The following is a 20,669-nucleotide window of genomic DNA, read 5'->3' as shown; positions in this document are numbered from 1 at the left end:
GCTGGCCTCTCGCACTGCGCCGGCGCACCAAAGGCCGCGGACCCCGCCTCCGCGCGCACCTCGGAAGGAGGAGGACGGCGCATGCGTCCCGTGAGCTCGCTGGGGTGGAGGGACTGAAAGGCGGGCCTTCCCCTCCTCGGCTCCCCCTCCTCCCCTTTGCCCAGGAACGGGAAGGGCGCGTGCGCAGTACGAGGCCCCTGGTCCGGGACGCGGCGCGAGCTCCGTAGCCAGCAGCGAGCGCAGCCCAGGCGAAGGCGGGGAAGAGCCAGCGCATCGTCGGAGCGGCGGCAGCGGCGGCTGTCATCCTTCTTCCTTTATTTATTTTTTGCAAAGGCCCGGCTGTGCAGTGAATGCTCCGGTGCTGCGTTGCATTTCGCTGCACGGCATTGCTCTCCGGAGCCTCGGGCCTTCCTGCAGCAACCTCCCTCCGCCACCTTTTCCTTTCCTCCCAGGGAGCAACGCCCCCGTCGATTTTCCAACCCCTCCTCCCCATTCCACCTCTCTTATTTATTGATTTATTTATTTTTAGTTATTATTTTAAAACCCCAGCGAAGTGGGCCCGTAGATTGCACACGCCTACCCCCTCCTCCCGCTCCCCCTTCTGCAGAGTCCTTCGTGCATGCTTCTCCCCATTCCCTGCCGAAGCTGCTGCTCCCCTTTTCCCCGTTACCACCAACCATGTCCCCCACGGCTTGCAACGTTGCATTCCGTCTCCAGCTGTGAACGCCCCTTCCCGCTTCTCCTCCTTGCACGCCCACCTTCCTTGCATTGGCGCCCGAAGGTGAGAGCAGCGCCCCCAACCTGGGGCTGCCTTGATCCCTGCCAGTTCTCGGGTCTAGCCTTTCCAAGCCTTCGGAGCTGTAGCTTGCAGAGCATCAGTTATCATTCTTCTTATTAGGTCCAAACAGCACCTGCCTACCCCCTTCCTTCCATCACCCCCACCAAATAGTCCTCCTTTTACTCTGAGCCCCTTTGCCCAACAGAGCCTTAGTCCTGCCCCAGCACACCCAGGTTTCCTTATGCACCAGGATCCTGTGGTTTCCTTTTCTTACTTTGGTAACTGTTTTTTGGCCAGACAAGCCGAGATTGCATCGTGGGCTGGCAAGGTTGCTCCTCCTTCTCAGCATCGGTGAAAACTCCCGCCTGGAGAACAAGGCTTGCACAGCCACCCCAAGGTGCAGCTTGCCCCGTTCTGTGCTGCTCGGCACCGCCTTAGCCCTCTGAGGTGCTGCATTCCTTCCCTGACATCACCATGAGCTTCTTTGGGTTCGGACAGAGTGCGGATCTGGAATTGGTCCTGAGCGACGCAGAGAGCAGGCGCCGGGCAGAGCATAAGACCGAGGAGGGCAAGAAGGAGAAATATTTCCTCTTTTATGACGGTGAGACGGTTTCGGGGAGGGTCATCCTCACCCTCAAGCACCCAAACAAACGGCTGGAGCACCAGGGCATCAAGGTGGAGTTCATTGGGCAGATCGGTAAGTTCGGTCGGTACTTGCCATCCATGGTGGCAAAACTAAACCTCCATCAGTTGGTGCAGTTGGATTATTTTGGGGCCACATTCACACCATACATTTAAAACACTGTGATACCAAAACAGTCATGGTTTCCCCCCTGTACAATTATGGGAACTGTAGTTTAAGGATTCTGAGAGTTGTTAGGAGACCTCACAGAGCCACTGTTCTCAAGAGTCCCCTGGGAAGGAGTGGTGGGAAACCACTCTGGGAATTGTACCTCTGTGAGTGGGATAGGGGCCTTCCAAGGCTCTCAGAACCCTTAACAAACTACAGCTCCCAGCATTCTTTGGGGGAAGCCATGGTTTTCAAAGTGGTGTCATAGGAGTTTAAATATATGGTCAGAATGTGGCCTTGGACTCTGGATTTATTGGTCTTTGGGTGGAGTGGGGAGAAAGAGTGGCTTTTTAGATGGCAATAAACCTCCAGTCAAAGGCAGAGATGCTTCTAAATACCAGTTGCTGAAAGCCACAGGAAGGGAGAGTGCTGTGCTCAAAGTCTGCTTGCAGGGTGTTCCACAGGTATCTGCTTGGCCGCTGTGAGAACAGGATGCTGGATTAGATGGGTCATTGGCCTGATCCAGCAGGCTCTTTTTATGTTCTTATGTAGTCACGTCTTGAACATGTGGGTGTCTGCCCCTGACTCTTGACAGCAGGGATGGTGCTGAGTATGTAAACGACTCAGGGTCTGGGTTGGTAAAAACAATTTGCTGGGAGTAGTTTATATGCATAGATGCACAAAGATGTCACAAAAGGCAAGCTAATGTAATTCCCCATCCAGATAACCCCAGATAAATTCTTCAATTAATATGTGCGCACGCACCTGCAGATCACCCCAAACCAACTCCTTTTCTAGTCATCTGCCCCAGTTAATTTTCCCAATGGGTTCGTCTCCAAATCAGTTTAATTCTAGTTCAGTTGCCCCTATTCATTATCCACCCTGTATCACCTTCACATAAAGTCATCTTCATTTAGCCCCCCAAATTTTATATTCTACCCAGTACAGGGAACTCCCTTCATGTGTCAATTGGACGCGCCTGTACTGGTCCCCACCTGCAATTCAAATCAATTTCCTCTGAATGTGTTATTCAGAATCCACTGGGCTGTTGAAAAAGATTTGTGTAGGATGTCTGGCAGCATCACCACATTTTCTGTGTATGGTCTCAAGACACATTCATGAACGGTAGGGCTATCTGTGGCAACTAGCCATGATGACCGTGTTGTACCTCCACTGTCAGAGGCAGTATCCTCTGAATATTAGTTGGTAGGAATCATGCTGTTGCATTCAGGTCCTGCTTCTGGGCTTCCCATAGGCATGCAGTGGGCCATTGGCCTGATCCCATAAGGCACTCTTTGTGCTCTTCTGTTGTTTTTTTTTGGGGGGGGGTTTAGTTATTTTAATTGTTTTTTTTAATAAATTTTTTTATTGATTTTACAAATTTTTTAAAACAATACAAACATATAAAAAGACATACACACACATATAATTTCGTAACCTTCTTTTCATAAACCATGTTTCTCAGACTTCCCCGTACCTCCCCTTTCTGCATCCCAATGTCCAAAAGTTTTTAGCAACTCTAAATATTTCTGTCAGTCCTCTGTCCTCTTAATCTTTCCTTTAGTCTAGTCTTATATCGCTGTAACCCTTTCTTACTCAAAACCTCGACATTCTAGCATTCAGCAAGCTCTTTGTGCTCTTCTGAGTCAGTATACCTCTTGGTAAGAAGAGTGGGCTGATTTTCATGCTGGATAGGTCTACTTAGAGCTATTAGGCAAGATGGATGAATAAAAACTCTACGTATCAAAGCAGTATACCCCTTAGTATAAAGGAAAAAGAGAGAGAGGGAGGCCTAATGAACAGAATCTCACAGACCTAACTAGCATATATATCTCTTTATACCATATGCTGAAGGAGAAGAATAGTTGGGAAAGGGAACTGTTTTAATAGATAGACCGTACAGGCTCTGGGTTCTTAAGATGTGGTGATAATAGGCACATCTCCTTGTCAAATCCAGCTCCACCATGTTGTAAGCAAGTGAAGGTGTTTCTGAATTGCCAAGGGAGTCCCCTCCCATTTTTCTTATTGCTACTTTTGAACACAGCCATTGATTTCGCCTAGTTGGAGGGTGAAGAACCTGTGGCCCTCCAGATGTTGCTGGGCTGCAACTCCCCATCATCCCTGGCCATTTCCCATGCTGGCCGGAGCTGATGGGAATGAGAGTCCAACAACTCTTGGAGTTCCCTAATCTTTGGCTTAGTGTTGCCTTGTCCGAACCTGGAAAACCTGTGCTCTCTGTGGTTTGCAATCCTTCCAGTGGTGTTGACCAAGGTAGATGGAGAGGGTAGCAGGCAGGGGCACGTGGACCATATCCATCCATGTTGTTGATTTCCAGCATCTGTTTCTTGCATTGTACTGTCTCTTTAAAACGAGAGACAAAGAGAAAGTTGGTGTTTCTGGCTGCTGTGACTCACAGCCATTGACAGCCCTCAGGTGGGAGCCTAAGAAGCAGCCTCGTGCTGAGTCAGACCACTGGGTCCATCTGACTCAGCATTCTCCGGCTGACGGTGGCCCTCCAGGGTTACAGGCAGGTGTCTCTCCCGGTCCCAGCCCCACCTGGAGATTGAACTGGGGACCTTCTGCTTGCAAGGTAGATGCTTTGCCCCTGAGCCATGGCCCTCTAATGAATCTAACCATTGGGTCTGTCCTGTATTGTCCGCTCCAATAGGTTACTGCTTTTCCAGCATCCCAGGCAAAGTCCTTCCTGTCCCATAGCAGGCAGTGATGGCCACCAACCTGGATGGCTTTGAAAGAGGATTAGGCAGATTCATGGAGTAAAAGGCTGTTGGCAGCTGCTAGCCAGGATGGCTGTATTCTGCCTCCATTGTCAGAGACATAATTCCTTTGAAAACCAGTTGCTGGGAATTGCATGTGGGCAGAGTACTGTTGCACTCAACGTCCAGCTTTCAGGCTTCCCATGGACATCTGATTAGCCACTGTGCGGGCAGGATGCTGGACTAGGGGAGCTATTGGGCTGATTCAGCAGGTTAGTTTTATGTTCCTGCTACTTGCTCCTTTTAACTGGAGGTGCCAGGATTCAACCTAGGACCTTATTGGGTATGCCAGGCAAATGCTTTACGGCTGCTTTGGTTTTTGTTCTCACCAGCAGTGAACTTGGGGTTTTCTTCTGAGAATACTGATGTTTGCCTCTGCCAATAATGGTGGAAAAGGTTACCTGACTATCATTTATTTGCGCAACGGCTGATCAGTGGGTGGATGCAAGCTGCCTGTCTGAATACCAGTCATTGGGGAGCAACAGCAGCAGAGGTCTCTTGCGCTCACGGGCTCAAAAACCGTATAAGCGTGATGATAGGTGGGCACAACAAGTCTACACTTAAACTGAGCATGCATGCAAATATAAGTAGTAGCCAGTGTTTTATGACAAGGCCAACTGTTAACAACAGTCTCTTTAGGCACCTTAAGTTATTAGCAGTAGTGTGGTAAATTCAGAAGTGCAGGGTTCCTTCATGATAGTCACAGCTCCCTGGAAACTGCTGACCCTGAATCTAGGCTCCCTCTAAAATGTAAGTTGCAGTTAATCTGCTTTTTCTTTTCCCTTATTTTCCTATCTGGGATTTGATCGCCTGCCCACGCATCCATTGCCCTTCAGGTTGATGCTCATGTTACCCTTTAATACAGTGCTATTCCATCAAGTTCTAGCTGAGAAAAAGCCCTGCTTTCATATATGAACCCACATGGTTCTTTACCAGCACAACCCAGGCACCTAACAATGTTGACCTGGAAATGGCCACAGGCATCACATTTGATTGTGATGCAGGTGTCGAGAAAGTGTACTGTATTTTTCGCTCTATAGGACGCACATTTTCCCCTCCAAAAATTAAGGGGAAATGTGTGTGCGTCATATGGAGCGAATGCAGGGTCCTTGGCTTCAGCGATAGCAACGTGAAGCCTCCGAAGCGCAGTGGGAGCGCTCCTGCCACGCTCCGGAGGCTTCGCGTGGCTTTCGCTGAAGCCTGGTGAGCAAGAGGGGTCAGTGCGCACTGGCCCTTCTCGCTCTCCAGATAGCCGCCTGAAGCCTCTGGAGCGCGGCAGGAGCTCCCGCTGCGCTCTGGAGGCTTCGGGTTCCTTTCGCTGAATGGTAAATGCCCCTTCAGCCAAGGCGCAGCACCCCTTCAGCTAAGCGGGAGGAGAAATGGAAGGGGCTCTGTTTCTCCTGCTGCTTCGCTGAAGGGGCGCTGCGCAGAGAGGGGGAGAATTTTTTTTCTTGTTCTCCCCCTGTAAAACAAGGTGCGTCCTCTGGTGGGGTGCATCCTATAGAGCGAAAAATACGGTATACCCTGGCCCACCTCCTTGTCAGTGCAAGGAAGCCCAAACTGAATACATGTACTTGGCATAGACATTCTTAACGTTGGACTCTGTGGGCAACACTTGCATCACAAAATCTGCGCATGCAGGAAAAATAAACTTGAGAATCCCAAATATCCGGGAGCGTTTGGAACACCAAACTGGCATGTTGAAGAGACAGGGGTCGGCTGTGGTTGTGTGAAGGATCCGTTGCGTGTTCAGTGTTTCCCCCAGCCGCTTCTCACCTCCCCCTGCAGTCTCCAAAACTGATCTAAGTGAATGGAGTAGCAAATTGAGGTTGATTTCTGGCAAACTCATTAGGCTTCGTGAATTCGTTGTTGGCCGGCTCCTTTGCCTGGCTTTCCAGATTACATGAAATGTAATTCTGTACCCGCTTTCGGTTCTCTCTGTGTGGTGCATCCACGCCTCCTAGTCGTTTTTGCAGTCTGAGAAGCCGGACGACATCCCAAGTGCCTATTTATTACGTTGGAGGGGGAAAAAATTTGGGCTTTCTATTTTGATTCCCTTGTTCCATGTGGTCAGCTCTGACTGTTCCCTGAGCCAGGGCTTGTGGGAAGAACCTCCCGCCTTCCCCAGCTATACTCTGTCAACCTCTTTTTCCTGCCTCTGCTTATTAGAAGGAACCTGAATGGCAGAAGACCTCAGTTCAATTCTAATTCATCCTTCCAGGTGTGGTATCTAGACATATTAATGGCATGGCAGGAGCAACAGTAATATGACAAGGGAGGGTGGCTGTTTGGGGAAGGACTGCAGGTCAGTTGCTCATGCTTTGCAAACAAAAGGTCCCAGGTTCAATCCCCAATAACTCAAGTAAGGAAGGAGAGGGAGAGAGACTGATTGACTAGCAGGTGATGCTGTTTATCTGCTGGATCCACTCAACCAGTACTGAACTAGGGGGAGAAATAGTCTGACCTGGCTTAACGCAGTTTCCTATTAATCTGTCCGTACCTTTTTACAAGGCACCAGATTGGTACCTGCTTTTTCAAATCCAGTTACTGTTTAGTCCATAATTGGTTGGTCCTTCAGCAGGAGTTGACTAATTCAATAGGCATAGGATTGCACTGTTAGGCAGCAATCCTACACTCGCTTCCTGGGAGCACAGTACCATTGAACTCAATGGGGTTTTCTTCTGAGTTGGCATGTGTAGAATAGCCCTGTGAGTGTAGTAGAGCCGATGTCTTAAACCTTTGGCCCCCCAGATGTTGCCAAACTGCAGCCCCAGCAAGCATGGTCAGTGGGCAGGGGTGATGGGAGTTGCAGTTCAGCAAGAATTGGAGGGTCAGTGGTTCCCCACATCTGTAGTACACAAAGCTTTTTTAAAAAAAAATGACGGTGTGTTAATTTTACATCCTCAGTAAACATCTGAAAAGTTTTTGCAACAGCTAAGAGTAGTTGAACTGAAACAATTTGATTAGGAAAAGCAAGTTCAATAAATTGTGCTTTGTGTGGTTTAAATGTATGCAAACAATTCAGAGTATTACTTGAAAATTACTTTTATTGGAACGCTTGCAAACATTTCAAGACTTGACAACAAAATAGCATACACGTCGCCTGTTACTTCAATTTTAAGAAATAAAGTGAAGGCACTGAAAACTGCGTAACATTTTTATTTTCATGTGCTGGAATAGTTGTGTGCATAAATCTTAGGGAGAAGACGTTTTAAAAAGTTAATTGCAGCTTTGAATTTAGATTTGACTAGTTGCTGTATCCAATTTGACTTGTATTGTAGTTATTCATCGCGCTACTAATTGATTTTTTATGCAACAACATGTTTCTAAAACTGGTAAGCTTTGCATAAGAAAAATATTGCATTGGAAAGTTTTCTTTAAAAATTCCATGCCAGAAGATTTTGTCCGCATCACTGCTTGAGGGAGGGCTGTCATGACAATTCAGGTGTCTACTGCAGGTGAAAGCCCTAAACAACTTGAGAACCTATTGGCTTTTGGAACTGCTTTTTCCTTGTGGATCTTCCTGGGCCCTAAAATAATCTGCTGGTGCCCTCCTCATTTCTGAAGCACAGACAGTGGCAATAAGAGAGAGGGTCTTTTCAGGGTCCTTCTCTATTTATGGAACACTATTTGTACAGACTCACCTGGCACCTAATGTTTTTTCAGCACCAAGGAAATAGATTCTTCCAGGACTTCTAAAACAACTTTTAGAGATTATTTTAGCATCTCAGATTTCAGCCTCTTTTTAATGTGAAGGTTATTAGTCTTAAGGTTTTGATCTCTATGTGATTGGGCCTGCGTTGATACTTATTTTTTTCTTGTTGATTAGCTGCATCCATTTAAATAGTTACAGTAGCTTTTTTTGCTGGTGCTTTGATATACTTTATTGCAAGGGTGGGCTGACTTCAGGCTTCTACTTTTTACTGGAACCCCTAGATCCACCAACCAGTGCTTGGCCAAAAAAGCCTTGCGCCTAGAGCTAAAGAATTCTGACCTCAGTAATTTGTTTTGGGTACCAGAAAATAACAGAGCTCACCGGCTTCACACACAAAAATCTGCCGTTGGTTAGCCCAAGCTGCTTCTTTCTTCTTCTTCAGCAGCAGCATAATTTATGGCAAGAAGGATTCGTTTTATTGCTTCTATTGTTAAACAATTGGGAGCCATAAATCCTTGCTAATCTACTGCCAGTCAGTCAGAGATCTACCAGTTGATGCAGGGCTACCTTCTGCCTTAATGTTCCTTTCCTATTTTCTTGCACTTCACCTGGAGGCTTCTAGAATGAGGCCACAAATAGCCTTGCTTCACCAAGAATCTTTCACTTCTAGAGCTATATTACGATCGAGGGAACCACCATGAATTCGTGTCACTTGTGAAGGACTTGGCCCGCCCTGGAGAGTTCACCCAGTCACAGACCTTTGACTTTGAATTCACACACGTGGAGAAACCGTACGAATCCTACACGGGGCAGAACGTGAAGCTGAGGTGAGCTCCATCTCCGCTCCTCCAGCCTTTCGCAGTTTTCTCAGCAGCAATGCCACTAAGAAATTGACCTCCTTCTACCTGGTGCCTGGCAGGTGTTTTGGAAGACAACTCCCCAGAGCTTCACTGGCTGGGACTGGTGGGAGTTGGATTCCAGAACATCTGGAGCTGTCAGATTGGGGAGATCAAGGCTTTGGTTGTCTGAAATAAAGTTACTGTGGTGGAATTAAAAATATGACTCTCTGTGGACTTACGCGTGTGGGTAAACAAAAAAAAAAGAAATGTCTCAGTGCCTGGATTCAGCACGCGAGACTTGCACATGAAGAGTCTCAGTAGCAGAGTATTAAACTCACAAAAATCAACAGCAGTATAGCATTAGGAATATAGGTTGTTAAACATTTTTATCCCATTCAGATGCACACAGCAGTTGACCTTTTTCTACCCCTCTTACAATGAGCAAACGACACGCTGTTAAGTAAGTTTAAATGCTTTACTTACAGATTCAAGGTCTCAGTCATGCATTGCTTCCCTAAATATTCTTCCTCACTGGTTACATCATGGAAAAGAGAGCAGACAAAGGAGGGAATTTGACTTCCTTCCTTCCATGGTGAGGGGTCGTGGCAAAGGCTTTGCCAACCCCTTCCTCCCAAGGAGAGGGAGGTGATCTAGCCAAGCCTGGGAGGACTTACAGTATGATCTTAACTCATGAATGATAGCTGTATTTGACCGCAGTCTCCCAGAGTTTGTATGTATTTTGGTATGTAGAACCAAACCAATTTTTTTAAAAAATTGTTTAGTCCACTGAAACCTCCAGCTATTTCCAAGTTGTCCTATTCATGCAAGGACTTCTCTTTGCATAACATAACTGCACCCACTCCACTGTGATTTTCTTCGTAGGGTTGTGAGATTGATTAGTGTATTAGTGTATAAGCTGCTATGGGAGCCTTTTTGGCTGAAGGCTGTGTGTGTGTGTGTGTGTGTGTGTGTGTGTGTAAGTGAAAATTGCATTTTCTTTCTTTAAAGCATTCATATCCCACCTTTCTATTCAAGGCCACTTATTGTCAGTAAGATCAAGCAACTAGAAAATCTGAATGCAGTTATAAAAAATCATAGCATCCAAATGAAAAGAAAGGTGCATTTAAGTATCTATTGTAGATGCTTAATAGACATGAATCCTCAGGCTGTTGAGAGACTTGCTACCACAATTGGGTCTTTCTTTTTTTGCAGGTACTTCCTCCGGGCCACCGTGAGCCGCAGACTGAACGACGTGGTGAAGGAGATGGACATTGTTGTACATACGCTTAGCACGTACCCAGAACTTAATTCCTCCATCAAGATGGAGGTGGGCATTGAAGATTGCCTGCATATTGAGTTTGAGTACAATAAATCCAAGTAAGTTGTTCCACAAAGGCTTCCTGCTGAATGAGTTGGGTATTTGAGGTTTTTATACGGGGATGTAGCCAAGTGACTAGGGAGACGTCCCTTGGAGATTGTGACTTTGTCCTTGTGCTCTTCTTCTCCCATGGATGGTCTTCTTGGTTGAGTGGCAGGCAATCCCTTAAAAGAGGTGCAGGGGGAAACCTTAGGCCCTCAGGAGGTTGCTGAGTGACCACTCCCATCAACTTTGGCCATGCTCGCTGGGCTCAGCAACATTGGGAGAGCCCAAGGTCCCCCACACTTTCCTTAAAGAATGGCAATAGCTTGGTGGTAGTATCCATGCAGAAGGTTGCAGGTTCAATCCCTTGGATGTCCTGGTAGGCCTGGGAAACCTTGGAAAGCCATTACCAATCAGTGTAGACCGGCTTTGGGGAACCAGTTTGTAGACCAGCAACATCTGAAGGGACAAGTGTTCCCCACATCTGTCCTTGACCTGGCTGGAACTTACGAGAGACAGAAGTCCAACAGGGCTGGGAGATATCTGGTTTTCAACATTGCAATATGTCATCAGCTAAATAAGGATGGAGCTATGTAAAGACGAACAGTATAGCTGGGTGTTACCTGGTTTTCAGCTTTGTGATATATCGCCAGCTAAGCATTGTGATCTAATGATATATCACAATGTCTGAAATAAGGATGGAGCTGGTTTTCAACCTCATGATATATCACCAGCTAAACACCGTGATAGGCTTGCTATTATATCACAGTGTCTGAAATAAGGATGGAGTTATGTAGAGGCATTGGCTGGCTTCACAGTTTTTCCAACATTGTGATTTTTGCATAGCACACAAACACACATCATGAGTCCCAGTATATTGCCAGGGCAAAACTTAGGAAAGCAATAGCACAGGCTTCCTCAACCTTGGCCCTCCACATGTTTTGGGACTACAATTCCCATCATCCCTGACCACTAGTCCTGTTAGCTAGGGATGATGGGAGTTGTAGTCCCAAAAAATTTGGAGGGCCGAGTTTGGGGATGCCTGCAACAGCATAATATGGACTTGAAACCAGTTTTGGACAATATATCACCTGGCCCTAGAGTCCCAACATCTGGGGGGACCTGTCATTCTATTTTGTTGTTTAAAGGTTGTTACTGATTTGTTGAGTCTACAGTGGTACCTCTGGTTGCGATCGGCATCCATTCTGGAGGCCTGTTCGCAACATGAAAAGCCCACAACTTGAAGCGCCGTATCTGCGCATGCACGAAGCACGATTTAGCGCTTCTGCGCAAGCGGTGAAACCCGGAGTAACCCTTTCTGGTACTTCCGGGTTGCCGCAGGACACAACCTGAAAAAACGTAACATGAAGCAAACGTAACGAGGTATGACTGTACTTCCTCTGCTGATTTCTGGCTCTCCCCAGGTACCATTTAAAAGACGTGATTGTTGGGAAGATCTACTTCCTCCTAGTGCGGATCAAGATCAAGCACATGGAGATCGACATCATCAAGAGGGAGACCACGGGGACCGGCCCTAATGTTTACCATGAAAACGATACAATAGCTAAATATGAGATCATGGATGGGGCACCTGTCAGAGGTAAGGAGGGATTCCTTGGAAGGATGCCCCAAGGCAGCCATCCCCCCCAACCTGGTGGCTTCCGGATATTTTGCTCCCAGCCAGCATAGCCAATGGTGAGGAATGACAGCAGTTGTAGTCCCAGCAACATTTGTTAGTGCATCATCCCTGTACTAAAGGTCATTCTCAGCTGGGGGTTTCAGGTGGTTAACCTGGCATCTCATGCTAAAAAAGGCATGAGTTGTACCACTGAGCTGCAGCCCCTCTTCACGACACTCTTTTAAATTCCTCTTCCACCACCCACTTTTTTTGCACATTTGTTTACTTAAAGCATCACAAGAACACAAAAATGCAGCATTAAAACTGTGCTATAAGAGCATATCAAAACGGGGATTTGGGGAATTTGTACAGATCGAAACGGGTAACGACCCCTCAGTTTCACACTTTGGCCTTGGTAGCTGAACAAGGACCGGAACTCTGGTCTCCTTGCTCTGAACCCAACACTAGGCGTGGCTTCCAGATGTTACTGGATACTGTTCCTGTCATCGCTCACCATTAGCCCTGCTGGCTGGGGCTGATGGGCGTTGTAGCCCAGCAATGCCTCAAAGGCTGCAGGTACTGTATCCCTGCCCAGTCCACCTATTTGTTGCACCATTTCTCTTGCTCCAGTGGAAACACGAAAACAAAACCAGTGGGAAGTTCTCTTCATCTTACGCTTTGCTGTTATAAGTGTGTTCCAGCTTGGAAAATTTGTTTTGCTTTTTTTGGCCTCCTTTGCAGGGGAGTCCATCCCCATCAGACTCTTCCTCGCTGGCTACGAACTGACGCCGACCATGAGGGACATCAATAAGAAGTTCTCGGTGCGCTACTATCTCAACCTCGTGCTGATTGACGAGGAGGAGCGGCGCTATTTTAAACAGCAGGTGAGGTGGCGTGGGGCCCTACCGGGACAGCTGCCTGAGGTCCCAAGCGGGCAGGCCTGCTATGGGAAGTTCGACGCAGACAGTGGGGCCTTCGTCTCCCCTTTGCTGCATAGTTAGGAGATGCGGAACCGGTAATCCTCCAGATGTTTCCAGATTGCAATTTATCAATTCCTGACCTTGGGCTATGCTGGTGGGGGCTGATGGGAGTTCATGAATTCTCCAGCTCCCGGTTTAGGCCAAGAACTGAGTCTCTCTCTCTCTCAAACACACACACACACACACACACACACCCTACAGTGACACCTTTTGTGATACTGTTGCCTGGATCCTGAGGGTGTTGTGTACACAGGCAGCGCCCATTTTAGGCACATCCAATACAGTGGTACCTCAGGTTACAGACACTTCAGGTTAAAAATGCTTCAGGTTACAGACTCCGCTAACCCAGAAATAGTACCTCGGGTTAAGTACTTTGCTTCATGATGAGAACAGAAATCGTGCAGCGGCAGCAGGAGGCTCCATTAGCTAAAGTGGTACCTCGGGTTAAGAACAGTTTCAGATTAAGAACGGACCTCCAGAACGAATTAAGTTCTTAACCAGAGGTACCACTATATGTGTGTGATTGCGCACATGTGCCTCATGCTAAACTAACCTGAAAATGTCACCAAAAGGGACGGAATGAGGTGTTACGCAGGCTTTTATGATGGTGTTTATAATATGCACGGTTTCACTTAAACACGCGGTGCCATTGCCTGTATTTCGGGGGAAACGGACACATGCATGTGAATGACTTTGACAAGGAAGGTATGTAGCTCAGTGGCGGACTATGTACTTGGCGTGTGGAAGGTCCCAGGTTCAGTCCCCAGCCTCTCCAGTAGGGCTGGGAATGCCCCCTGCTTGTACTCCTGGAGACTTGCTACCTGTCACCAGGGACAATACTCAGGCCCCATCCGCACTATGCAGTTAAAATGATATCATACCTCTTTAGATTTTCGTGGTTGCTCTCCTCCCCACTTGCCAGAATCCTCAGAACTGTAGCTTAGGGGGCTGAGTTGTTAGGAGACCCCTCTCCCCATCACTGAGCTACAATTCTCAAGAGTGGTTTGACTATATTATTAAATTTATTTATATCCTGCCTTTTCCCCAGATAAAATACAGAAGACTGAAAACATATAGCATGTAATAGTTAAAAAGTAACTCATCATCATTATCAAACCTTTATTGGCATCACATACAAACATTCAGAATAAATAGGCCAGTGCGATCTTGTCACCATTTCAACAGTACAGTCATTTGCCAAAGGGAAGAAGAGGTGAGCAATCTTATTTCAAAAAAAGTAATTAAACGATAATAAAATTAAAACAGATCTATTAAAGTACAGATAGGAAAAACAGTGCAGCACTATTTGAAAGTCCTTAACAAAACAGCTCCCAAAAGCCTGCCCAAATTAAACAGTGTTCACCTGCCAGCAGAAGGACAACAAGGAGGGATCCAGTCTGGCTTCTCTAGGAAGGGAATTCAACCCCTCTTCCCAGGGGACTCTGGGAATTGTCGCTCTCTGGGAAGAAGAGGGGTCTTCTAACAACTCTTGGCACCCTTAACAAACTGCAGTTCTAGACAGAACTTTTGGTCTGATGCGTGGCACATACCGGGGGTTCCAGCCCATTAATAATACAATCCCATCTCTCCTTTTGCGGGAGCAGGAGGTGGTGTTATGGCGCAAAGGTGACATTGTGAGAAAGAGCATGTCCCACCAAGCTGCCATTGCCTCTCAGCGGTTCGAAGGCACGTCTTCCCAGACAGAGAGCAGAACGCCCAGCCAGCCTTCAGAGAACAACGGCCGGCAGTGATGGGGTTGCGGGATGAGGGGTTCCAAAGCGCTTCCGTGGTCAAGGCTTGAAGACGTCGACGAGTAAAGAGAACGCAGAACGGATCTTTCACCAGAGACTTGCGAACACAAATTATCTTGTCAGGTTGTGTGTGTGTGTGTGTTTTCTTCATTTTTCTTTGTTCCTTTCCCCTTGAGGACTCGCAACTTAACGGAATGGGGAGGGAGCCAACAGATGCGACAGCGACAAGGTTTGCCTCCCTCTGCATTCAAATATTCCTTGGGGATAGGGCGGGGAGCTGGTTCAGTGGCTTTAGAAGGCATGGCGAAGGGAAGGGTGGCTGGTGAAAAGTGAGTCTGTGTTCTGACATGATGCTAAAAGCATTCCCCCCCCCCCCAATCAAAAAATGTAAAGACCCCCCCATCGGTTTTATTGTACATTTGGGTTTTTTAATTTTTTTTTAAGAGCGCTCCATTTTCTCTTCCTCAGTGGTATTATTCATATGTGTACATAAGTAGCACCAGAGAGGCTCATTTAGCATTCAAGTGTAAAAAAAAAATAAAAATTTCCCCAGCGTTTCTTAAACTCCTGAAAGCTGATGGGACACTTCTTTCCCAAATTAAAATCTGGGAGTCTCGCTTCATTCTTACACCCAAAACGGTTTTACTTTTTAAGGTAAATCTTATGTCCCTGGGTGAGTCTGTGTTCTGAGCACAGCTCCTGCTTAGAAGCAGGCACAGAACAGCATCTCTTGCAGACACACACAGTGGACAGCCTCCTCTGAAGGCAGCCATAGGAAGATCTGCACTGGCTGTAATTCGAATGACTGGCTGGAGAGGTGTGTCTGGTAAATCACGCAGAGAGGTGACAGGGAGCCTCTTTGGCTAGGTTGGTGCAGTGGGCTCCTGGTAGCCTGGCCATCCAATGTCATTAGATTCCAACTCCTTATCAGCTCGAGGCAGTATCGATAAGGGGCAGGGTTGATGGACATTGTGGTCCGGTAACATTTGGAGGGCCACAGGTTCCCCACCCTTCGTTAATTTAATTAACTTGCTGATTGTGGCATGGGAATTGTTTTTTACCCTCCGTCTTTTGAGTTTCTTTTGTAGAACTGGAAAAAACAACACTACTGTTTTCACCAAGCCAGTTGTGTACTGTTGAGCCTTCCTTCGTTCAAAACTGGATTGCTAGGAGGAAAGCTGCACTTTGGGGGCCTTAAAAAAAAAGACATAGGGAGGGAGGGAAGCTCACACACCCCGTTTCTGTTAAAACATACCCTCCCCAATAGCATTCTCCTGTTTCCCAAGCTGTCCGCATGCACTCTGTTGCTATTCCAAAAGTTGGATCAGCACAGCCCATTCCCAAACTGTGTTCCTTGAGGGAAAAACCCCCAAGGACCTGGTACCTTCTGTATGTACATTCCTTGATCGCTGAGGTGATCCGCGCTCTTTCACATCCTAAAAGCGAACCTTTGGGGAGGTGGAATGGCAAGCTGTGTCTAAAAGTGCGTCCCTTAGGATTAGATATTTGGAAAGCACTGATAAATTGGGCTGCTTTTCCCTAAGTGTGCTGGGGACACCTGCTCTTGGACATCTTCCCCACATCCTATAAAAGACCACACACACCCTGCAGCCAAAGCTTCATCTCCCCGGACCCCCCCACCCCCCTGAAAAAGCCTGAGATAAGCTTGAAGTTAATTGAACACTAAAAATGTACAGAGTTAAATAGATGTGTCTTGTTCTGTAAGCATGAATTGGTTTTATTCGTCTTCACCGTTGAGATTGACTAAGGAGAACAAGCACAGTCACTTTCTTCCCTCCAAGCCCATTTTGTGATAAATATGCACTTTCTGCTGTAGAGGTGGGCGTAAGACTGAATGTCACCTCAAAATATTCAGAAATTTGTTGGTTGAGTTGCTCTCCCTCTAAAACAAACCATTTACTTGTAATTTAATAGCATAAATATTTCTCTGATTAGCCTTCTGACATCAGCACTTTTAGGAATGTTTCTTTTAAGCTTCTCTCCTCTTTATTTCCCTACCATGAATCAATGAGAACTAGAAACTTGAGCACCACAGCTGCTGCCTCCACAAAAATGAAACCTACTTGCAGTTCTAACAGATTCCTGGGACCAAGCAAACATTTTGTTTTTAAGACACCCACACCTTCATTCCGTTTCTTAATCAGTAGGATATATCTATGCAGAGATTCTACCAGATCGCTGTAAAAGCACCAGAGGACATGACAATTGTCAGCTTTTATTTTAGGAAAGAGACACGTGGGCTGCTTGTGTGCATGTGATGGCTAAAAATGTGTAGGCTATGCCTGATGAAATTTCAGAAGGCAGAGGGGCTACTTGAATAAAATTTCTGGTGGCCTGCATGTGTCTTTCCCTGTATTAAAGTGCATTTTTTTAAACAGCTTGTAGAATAAATTGCACAGAATTGTCTTAAATTTGCAAAATTGGTGCAGGGTACGTATTTCAGTTTTCTCAGTTGTCCTTATGCAGAACTACCTTTCTTTCATAGATTTAAAGAACTATAAAGTTGGAAGGGTCATCTGGAGCAACCCCCCTTTCATGTTTGAATTGAAAACACCCCCACCTATTTGGAAATACAGTTCTCTGGATAATCCAGCCTTTACATGAGGGATGAGGAGTCTGAAGCCCTCCAGATGTTTCTGGACTACAACTGCCATCATCCCTAACTCTTGACCATGCTGAGCGGGGTTTATGGGGGTTAGAGTCCCTAAGCAGTGGGAACCTGTGCCCTTCCAAATGTGGTCGGGACTCTAAATCACAACATCCTTTACTGTTGGTCATGCAAGCTGGGGCTGATGGGAGCTGGAGTTCAGCAACATCTGGAGGGGCACAGCCAAGCCGGCCATTATTGGAAAGCTTTTTTCTCCCTGTTGCTTTGCGACCCACGTAGGAAGAGTTCAAGGATTGCGTGTTGCTTGCGGGGGTGGGGAGAGAATACAATGCCTTCTGTAAAGTGTAGGTAGATCTTGCAGTCCTGCTTGAGCATAAAACCATATTCTCTGGCAGTTGTATACTGAAGAATACCGCTGCAAATGTATTTTTAAACAGGGGCTGTGCCCTTGCTCACTTCACCTGCCAACCTTCCCTCCCTTTTACACATCACCAAAAAAATCCTCCTCTCCATGGTTCATCTGTGCCACCCACTGCCTATGTATCCATTTTCTGGTTCGCTCACCTTGCCTGGGCTGCTGGAATCTCCACCCTCCAGTTCCCCCCCCCCCTTTTTCCTGAGCAGCTTGTCACACTGTCATTTTCATCACCATCTGGCTGTAGCCAAGAGAACTGTAGCATGATGACATCCTTAGAATTTTTTATATTGCAGAGATACAGAATCTGGTACTAACTAGTGGGATCCATGCAAATAACATTTTAATCTTTATTCTGACAACACCTTTATGAGATAGGTCACTATTATCCCCCATTTGGACAGATTGGGAATGAAAGCTGTATGCCTAGGATAGCCAATTTGGTGCCCTCTGGGTGTGGCTAAACTTTTTATTTCCCATCTCCCCTAGCCAGTATGGCCAATAAGGATGATGGGAGCTAAAGTCCAAAATATCTGGAGGACACAAAGTTGGCTATCTGAGCTACAAGCCACACCCATACCCCCACCAGTGGATCACATGTTGGAGCAAAGATTTCAAAGCCGATTCTCTTCCGTCACAGAGACAGGAAACCAATGCTCTTGACAGCTGTCAATGAATGGGGACATTCCCCCCTTCTCAAGTTTTTTTGTTGCTAATGCTTGCTGTCTACTACTTTGAAGGTTTTAGAATCAGACAAATACATTGGCAGAGAACCTGTGGCTCCCCCCAGATGTTGCTGAACTCCTTCCATCAATGTCTGGAGGACCAAAGGTTCCCTCTCCCAGAGCTTGGGAGTCCTACATTAAGTGGTGAAGAACTGGCATCTCACATATGAAGGCCAAGGATGCTCCACCAAGAAGAAACCAGGCTGAAACAAAACACCAAATGTGTTGGGTCTGCAAAGGGGAGAGATGATGCTTTGGCTCTCACCACAAAGCAGGCTGGGTGCTGCTCCTAAGTTTATGCCACCCCTCATTCTTGTGTGCAACAGCTCCTTTGCTGTGCCAGAACAGCAGTGAAACCATCTTCATAGTTTTTAACCAGCATTCCTGGCCTGCTGTCGGGTGATTCCTGCTGCGAGGCTGTTTTCTGCCTATTTAGGGGATACTTAGTCAATAGGTTTCTCCCTGTTTGGAGATGTAAAGTGAGGAGTGTAAATGTTTTCCAGCTGCACATAATGGCTGGTGGCTGTTCAGACCTAAAAGACAAACCTCCTCCACAGGTGGTGATGAATTCTTAGTTTTGTAAAGCCATATAATATGTGCTGGCATTGGATATAGGTTAGTGGTTTTGAAGCTTTTTAGCATTCAGGCTGCTGTCTGGATCTGCTTGCTCTTTATTGGACCACAGCATTTTGTGACCCATACCAACTGCATGAGGGGGTACTTGAAAGAACTTTGCATTAGATCTCAAGAGCCGGGTGTGTATGTGTGTGTGTGTGTTCTTTGTTTTCCAGGCCAAGGGTCCAGAGCAATATATGCCCCACATTATCATGGAAGCACAAATCACAAGATGGAGAACCAAGTTTCTCGACAACCATAAGTTTTCATTCCGAAAAGAAAAAGCCTATGACAGGACAAATGGTTCTCGTGTTGAATGGTTGAAGAGTTATGCTTCCAGCTGTGCTACTAGTCCCTGGTGAGATCACAGCAGCCAGAGGGTGGGCCAAATAAAGGGTTGTTTCCAAAGTAGCGCTGAATAACATGGCCCACCTGCACAAAGAATTCTGCTTGTGCAGGGGGGCTTCCTTCCCCCTTTCCCACATCTCCAGTAGTGCCCCAAAACAAACAGGGAGTGTGGGGAAGGAGTCCCCGTTGTAAAAGCCTGAAATTTTGTGCTAGTTAGACAATATCCAGTATTTTTTTTCAGCCAAGGCACAAGTGCTCATCTCCCCATGACTAGGAGTAGTACCTTATTAAAAACTGGGGGGTTTAAATTATGCAAAGTAGTTTGCTGATTTGCATAATTTTATGCAGGCAGTTGGGGCTGTGCAGCATAGAACCGCCGGTGTATTTGTAAGGTACATCATACACCCTGGTTCAGTTTTTACTAAGCCTTCTAGAGTACGGTCCATACCCATTTTGCACCTAGCCATCCCTGGAAAAAGCCATGTTTAGCATTCATCTCCAGTGTGAGACACAAGAGAAGGAAAAAAAATCCCAAGCAAAGACCACCCACGAGGATCTGACTGCCCTGCTCCGGCAGGGATTGGTTGGTGAATCCACAGGTACTGAATTAAGCTGGGCAATTTGTAAATTTAAGCCTCTGCATTGTTTACATGTTTCTTAATTCATTGTCTTTTAAATGGTTGTATTTTTAAATGATGAGAGGTTGTTCTCCCAATTAAAAAAGAAGCCATTCTAGGCTTTCAAAGGTTGAGCGTCAAGCTATTTTTCTTGGGTTGTGTGGTATTTCTATTCATCTAAAAACGATTTAAAAAACCACAAAAGTGGGGTGGGAGAGTAAATCCAAGGTTTCCTGTGAGTCTCCATTTCCAGCCTTGCACCCATGCCTGTGGGTGTAGGTAATTAGGGGGAGGATAAAAAGTACTCTGCATATACTCAGGGGCATTCCAGATGTTATGGGGTTGCAGCTTAGTGCTTTGGAATCCAGTAACACTTAAATTAGGGTTCTATCCAATTCTAGTCTTTACGTTAGCTAGATGTGACCTTTAGCCTGTGCTTTATATGTCTGGCCGTTTGTTCCGCCCTTTGAAAATAGCACAGTGAAGTGTCTTTGTCTTGCAAAAAGCTCACTGGCCCAAAGTTCATCCACAGAGGTGCTACTCAAAGGCCCACCATTAAGTTCTAGGTCAGCAGTCAGAAAAGACAGTCCTCTCTGTGTTCCACCCACTGACACAAGAACCAACCTGATTAGCTGAGGGTGCATAGGCACTATTACCTTTAAAACATGGCTGAAGCCCATTCTTTCCCCTCAAAGAATTCTGGGTGCTGTAGTTTAAAGCTCACAAGACTGAACAGTTCCCAGCAACCCTTAAACTACAGCGCCCAGAATGCTTT

The 20,669-nt window shown here is 46.5% G+C and overlaps 1 protein-coding gene and 1 long non-coding RNA gene across 2 annotated transcripts; both read left to right on the top strand.

Annotated features, from left to right (window-relative positions):
* Nucleotides 1-166: 166 nt before the first annotated feature.
* VPS26B (VPS26 retromer complex component B) lies at nucleotides 167-20,026 on the top strand. The gene is made up of 6 exons (XM_081172721.1): nucleotides 167-1,475; nucleotides 8,668-8,824; nucleotides 10,049-10,213; nucleotides 11,621-11,796; nucleotides 12,556-12,698; nucleotides 14,399-20,026. Exons 1-6 carry the CDS (start codon nucleotides 1,253-1,255, stop codon nucleotides 14,543-14,545), a joined length of 1,011 nt encoding a protein of 336 aa, XP_081028847.1. The 5' UTR covers nucleotides 167-1,252; the 3' UTR covers nucleotides 14,546-20,026.
* On the top strand, nucleotides 1,482-8,661 carry LOC308574715. The gene is made up of 3 exons (XR_014002566.1): nucleotides 1,482-2,878; nucleotides 3,215-5,348; nucleotides 5,849-8,661. It is a non-coding gene; the product is annotated as an uncharacterized lncRNA (long non-coding RNA).
* Nucleotides 20,027-20,669: the final 643 nt, after the last annotated feature.

The sequence above is a fragment of the Podarcis bocagei genome (genome assembly GCF_964188305.1).
Source record: "Podarcis bocagei genome assembly, chromosome: 15".
In the NCBI taxonomy this organism is placed as follows: Eukaryota; Metazoa; Chordata; class Lepidosauria; order Squamata; family Lacertidae; genus Podarcis; species Podarcis bocagei.
This window is presented reverse-complemented; position numbering and strand designations above follow the sequence as displayed.